General features: G+C 53.4%; 1 protein-coding gene across 1 annotated transcript in view; it reads left to right on the top strand.

The window, feature by feature from the left end:
• LOC104271925 (serine/arginine repetitive matrix protein 4-like) overlaps positions 1-5,930 on the top strand; it is a 19,895-nt gene that overhangs the window by 13,852 nt on the left and 113 nt on the right. Inside the window, exons 5-9 of the mRNA XM_009866763.1 lie at positions 911-1,248; positions 2,822-3,043; positions 3,285-3,395; positions 5,017-5,163; positions 5,772-5,930. Of these exons, the coding sequence (XP_009865065.1) occupies positions 911-1,248; positions 2,822-3,043; positions 3,285-3,395; positions 5,017-5,163; positions 5,772-5,930 (977 nt within the window). The remainder of the gene's footprint in view (positions 1-910; positions 1,249-2,821; positions 3,044-3,284; positions 3,396-5,016; positions 5,164-5,771) is intronic.

Raw genomic sequence — 5,930 nt, 5'->3', positions numbered from 1 at the left:
TCTTCCTTTTTTCTTACACCTTACCTACTAAAGGAGGAGTTCTTGATGGGTAAGTGGATGCTATCTGCCAGACACCAGGGAATTTATTAGAGGTCACTCAAGCGCATTAGCTATATCTTCTTCAGGGGGAAAAAAGCACACAAAGAAATATCTGTATATGTTTTATTTCCAGAGGGATTTTTCTTTTTTCCCCTCCCCCTTCTGTTTTTTTTCTTTTTTCCCTTTTTTTTTTTTTGCTTTCAAAGTGATAGGCTTGTTTATTTTCCAGTTTTTACTTTGTACAGAAGCCCTTAATTAGATTTGATTTTTCTTTCCTTATTTTAGTGACACTTATTCGGTCACTTTGTTAAGGAAGCTTAAAAATTCACTCCTTTAAAATTTTGTTTTGTTTTGTTTTCTTCCCAAGGATTACATAAGGGTTTTATAGGTATACGCCCATTTCTTTTTTGTTTTGTTTTGTTTTGTTTTGTTTTTACTCCCACCTCTTTAAGGTTAAATAAGGGCTTTGTCTTCTGTTATACCTTTTTCATTGAGTTATTTTGATTCTTTGGTTGCCCGTTTACTTTGTTGAACTCTTTGGTTTAACATGAATCGCATGCTGATACTCTTTGCATGATCTCTAAAACTTCCCGTTATCATAGCAGGGGGAAAAGAAGTTTCTTCTTACTGTGGATTTCTTTCAGAGATGTGTGCTTTTGTTTTCTTCTCCTCTTCTTTTTCTTTCTTTCTTTCTTTCTTTCCTTCTTACTTTGTTTCTTTCCTTTCCTTTTGTTTCAGTGCATCATGATGGTAACATTTCTGGGTTTATTTAAAAAAAAAAAAACCTTTAAAAAAAAAAAAGCAAAGTAAAACCAAAACCAACCCCCCAAAAACCCGTTCAAACAATGCCAAATGGCTTTTTTGCTTTCAGATCTCTCAGTCAGGGTCTTCTGCTGACCTCTTTACCAAAACAGACAGCCCGCCTGGCATCCTAGCCAGCCAGAATGGAGAGTATCATGAATATGACTCAGGAAACGATACTTCCTCCCCTCCCTCCACTCAAACGAGCTCATCCAGGTCAAAGGACAGCCAGGAGAAAAGAAGTCTAGTCCATGATGGCTTTGGCCATGCCTTCTCGTCCGGGAAGCCCAAACTGGCCAACAGCGATAACAGCTCTGATTCAGGAAATTCCTTCACCAGTTGCTTTTCCCACACCAAGGGAACAGCTTTGGAAAATCTGTCTCCAGATGCCCAGGGACAAGACCGAAGGTCAGTGATTACCAGTAGCTGCTGCTGGCAGCCAAATCCCTGGTACCGTGTTGCTCTGTATCTCCTGCCCGCTTGCCAGTCGCAGGAGGTGAGCCGGCAGGGAGGTTTCTGCGGTCTGGAGGCAGTTAGATATAAATCACACCCACGGTCTTGCCAGTCTGGAGTCCAGAACCCAGCAATGACCAGTGCAGTAGCCTGAGGAGGAGGAGGAAAGCCCGGCCAGCAGACCCCCGGGCATTGCCTGTGCCTGCTCTTCTGGAATTCAGGTGGCTAACGCGGGGTTTGGCCCTGGGTCGAGCAGTTTCCTGAGCATCCTGCTTGGCTGGATGCGACCATGTTAGAGAGTCACTGGCCCTTCTGGGCGAAATCTGAAGGTGCATCAGGGGGTTGCCGTGCTAATTCTCCCCCTTTGCTTTCTGTGGGGAAGGAAAGTGGGCTTCACTCTCATTAAAACCATTACGGGCTGTTCTTTCACCTGTCCAATGAGCCAAATCCAGCCTGCCCCTTCCCCAGCTCACGGAGGCCTGGTCCTGGGTGACAAGACAGCATCTCTGGCAGGTGGGGAGCGTCTCAGGGAGGGGGCAAGGACTTGGTTGGCTGGAGGATAACACAGCAGCTCTGTGCTGCTGAGGCCACGGGGCAGGAGTCGAACCACACCCTGGTGCCACAGGTCATCGTCAGGAGAGGGAAGCAGACGCCAGCCTCCACCGCCGCCTCCCGTTCCTGGGGGTTTGCCGGGTGACGTTGGGGATGAAGGCAGCAAAGTGCCGTGGCTCAGACCCGAGGCTGCGCTCGGGCAGTGGTTTTAGGGCGCTCCTCCAGCTCCTGTGTGAAAGGCTGAGAGCTGGAGCCAGGATGGGGGTGGGAGCACTGAGCGAGAGAGGGCAAGGAGCTGGGGTTATTGGTGTTAGCGAGAATGAGCCCTTGATTTTTCAAGGTAGAATTCTGGGGCTGTGTATGCTCTTCCCGTTATGACTCCAGTGGGATAACTCTGCCTTCACAAGGGTGGAGCTGGGATTGCAGCCGGCCCTGGCTGTTGGCAGGCTCCCGGGCTATGACCCCAAGTGCTACCCAGGCCACTTCGTGAGGCAGAGGAGTTCATGCAGCCCAGGCCAAAGGCAACAAGACATGCCCAGTCAGTGCCCGCTCGTGCTGCTCCACAGCCAGGCTGAAGCACAGGCCCTTGCCCTGTCGTGCTCTGCCTTTTTCCCCCTGCTCCAGCACTTCTCACATCACTCCCTCCCCAGGGCTTGCACTACACGCTGCCCTCAGCCCCGGCTCTGTCAACCAGACACCTCTGCTGCGTGGGGCAGAAGAGCTGCCTCACCCCACCTGGGACTTCTTCCACAGCCCTTCCCTGGCACAGCCCTGAGGGTGAGCTCTTGAGCTCTCACCCCTACACAAAGCAGCTCCTGCAACAGCAGCCTGGGGAGCTGGGAGGTCTTTTCTAGCCTCAGTCGGGGAATGGGAGGATGGGAGAGTATGTGTTGGCTGGAGCGTGCTGCTGCCCTCAGCCGCGGACTAGTCCCAGTTCCGGCACAGCTTCAAGGACTGTCCAAATGTATGTTCCCAGAGGGTGCCTGTCCTTGTGCCTCGGCTGTTCGGAGGAGAAAAAGCGAAGCTTCCTCCCGTCCCCAACGCACAGCTCCCCGCTGAGGCCGTGTTCCCGCAGCGAGTCGTACACCAGCACGGACAGATCCTCCCCAGGCTCCAGCCGTTCCAGCCGCTCCCGCTCCTCACGCCACAAGGCCTCCCCCAGGTACTCCCGAAGCAGGTCCTGCTCTTCAGGAAAGAGGTAAGGCCAGCTAAAACTGCTGTCTCTGTGACCCTGGGCAGCGATTAACTCTTGCAGGCTTGCAGACTCCTGGCAGGGGGATGTGTAAAAGTTTGGGGGTGCCTAATGATCCACAGGGCTAAGCCAAGACCCTGGAAAGTCAGGGCATCTCTTCCCTGCTGTGAGCCAAGATTTGTAGGAGCCAGGTACAGCCTCGCCCTCCAGTGTCTTTACCTCCTTTATGCTTCTTGTCTGTCCTCAGGTCTTCTTCACGTTCCCCCAGCTATTCCTCCAAATCCTGCAAAAGAAGTCCTGGGAGCAGGAGTTCAAGACTTCGTCGGAGCCCCAGTTACTCCCGCTACAGCCCTAGCAGGTACAGTTGTCTCGTCACGTGCTATCTGCTGTGTCACACGTTCCCACTGCCTCCATCACTTGTCTGTACTCCGGCACGGTTGCTGCCTCCTGCCAGCTCCAAACTGCTCCCTCAGCTTCTTCTCTGAGTGCTTTAGTCCTCAGCTCTGGGGTGAGAGGGAGCAGGCAGTGAGCTGTGGGGCTGTGTTTTATGCTAGCCCTCAGTCCAGTGGAAATTTCTCATGTTTACTGCCCCCGAGCTGGTGCTAGTTGCAGTGGGAAGAGTCCAGAGATGAGCTTTCCAATTTCTGTGGGAAAAGCTTATTTCCTGTAGCCAAGGACTGCTCTCCGTCAATTCAGGGGAATTTCACACAAAGCACTTTAGGGGGTAAATTGCTGGGAAGGAGACGTGCTTTATCCCTTGCTTTGAAGCATTGTGGTATCTCACACTTGGAGTGGGTGGCAGGTGAAGCAGCTTTTCCTCCGCTCTGAGCCCTTGCGGGGGACACGTGATGCAGCCGAGAGCGCACAGATGGCTGCTCAGCGACGCTTGCCAGGGTCTCCTCATGCGAGTGGGAGATGCCTCAGAGGGAAACCCAGGGGGTGCCCCTCTCTGTCACGCTGGTGTAAATGGTGAGCAGAGCATTAGGCTCTGGTTGGTTCTCCCCACAGTTTTCATCACCTGAGGAGCCCACGCCAGCTAGCGGGGCTGCAGCCTTGTCAGAGAGGGATCTTAGTGCTGGAGGGAAAGTCACTCTGCTTTTCAGAGTGGCAACTCTGCCCAAGAGTTGTCCGGCTCTGGGAAGTGTCCTCGCTGTGTGGGCAGGTGCCAGGTACCCTTGTACTGGCACTCACACAGCCTTGCAGGAGGAAACGCGGTCTGGGTAGCTCCACTCCTTCCACACCCTATAGAAAACACACATCTAGCAGCTCAGCCCTGCCGATGCCTTTGGGCAGGTTTTTCTGCTATCATCTTTGTTGCTGTGAACATTTTGCACCCTTCGAATGCTATGTTCCCAGGGTCTGATTCTTGCAGGCTGTGAAAATCGCTGCACTGATGTAGGAGAACCCTTCCTGCGCACAAGGATCAAGCCCTTGACCTGTAGCACGTAGCTTTACAGATGGCATTGAGCAGGGCGTGTGAAGTCAGCCACACTCCACAGAAGAGCCTGTGCTGACATGTATGGGGATTTAACAACAGAGAAAACCGTAGCAACACTGGCACTGCTCCTGGCAGGCCGTGCAGAGCTGCACAGCCCTGCAGGAGCACTGGGGGCCCTCTGCTCCGGTGTAGGGCCCACTGGCAGAGTTGTTCTCACCTGCTTCTGCAGCACAGCCCGCAAGAGCGGTGTTAGCAGAGCTAGGTACAGAGCACAGGCATGGGTACATGAAGCCATCTTAGCTTGGGCCACCAGGAGATATTGTGGAAGCCCCAATGCAATTAGCAGGTGTCCATCTGTCCAGCCAGATGAGTGTCTCTCTGTCCAGCTCAGTGAGTGTGCGCAGGGCTGATGCCACTGGACCACTTTTCTTAGAGTGGTCCTTTTTAGACCTGAGTGTCCTCTGCTCACCTGCGCCTCCACACCCAAACCCCAGCCCACAACAACCCAGCAGTGACAGTTTCCAGTCGGTGCCTTTCCCAGGGACCGCGAGAGAGAGCACAAGTACAGCTCCAGCGAGAAGGAGGCACACAGGGAGCGTGACCGGCAGCGGCACCGACGGTCCTATTCCCCCCTGAGGAAACGCAGGAGAGACTCTCCCAGCCACCTCGAAGCTCGGCGCATCACGAGGTGAGAGGATGTGGTCCCATCGTTTGGAGACAGGCACTCCCCAGGGGCTGTGAGCTGTCCTTGGGTCTCAGCCCTTGCCAGCAGAGGTTTCTCTGCAAGGAGACAGGTTTCCCTGAGACTTATCAGCAGGGCCTTCCACGCCTCCTAGAGCTTGGGGATTTCCAGCCAGAGGCAGAGGGAGGATGGGGGGGGATCCTCATTTGCCACATCCGAAGAAAAAAGGCAGATGGAATCAGAGCAGGGACTCACCCATCAGGTACTGGGAGCATCCCCCTCCCAGCTTTTGTTTCACTGTCTCATGTGGTAGATGTCCCACGCCATAGTTAGTCAAATGTTGACTCTGTGCTTCTCGCTGAGGGCACTTTGGGACAACACGAAGCAGAGCCCAGCCTCGGACTTGATGTCTGAGACATTCCTCAGGGACCTGGGGGTGGATGGTTTGAATCCCAAGGCATGTCAGCTACCTGATCCCATTCTTTTTTTTTTTTTCTTTTAAACAAACACAATCACATTTTTATGGAGTGTTGTACGGGGTAAACAGTGCTTTTTGTTGCTTTTTGGGCAGTATCCTTGTGTTGCCGGTAACCCAGGTCTCTCTGTCCCTGCAGTGCCCGCAAACGCCCCATCCCCTACTACCGTCCCAGTCCCTCCTCGTCCAGCAGCGCCAGCAGCTATTCCTCCTGGTACAGCAGCTTTAGCCGCTCCCCGAGCCGGAGTCGGAGCTACTCCAGCTACCGGACGAGCCGGAGCCGAAGCCGGGGCAGCAG

This window comes from Apaloderma vittatum, unplaced genomic scaffold (assembly GCF_000703405.1).
Source record: "Apaloderma vittatum isolate BGI_N311 unplaced genomic scaffold, ASM70340v1 scaffold23653, whole genome shotgun sequence".
Classification (NCBI taxonomy): Eukaryota; Metazoa; Chordata; class Aves; order Trogoniformes; family Trogonidae; genus Apaloderma; species Apaloderma vittatum.
This window is presented reverse-complemented; position numbering and strand designations above follow the sequence as displayed.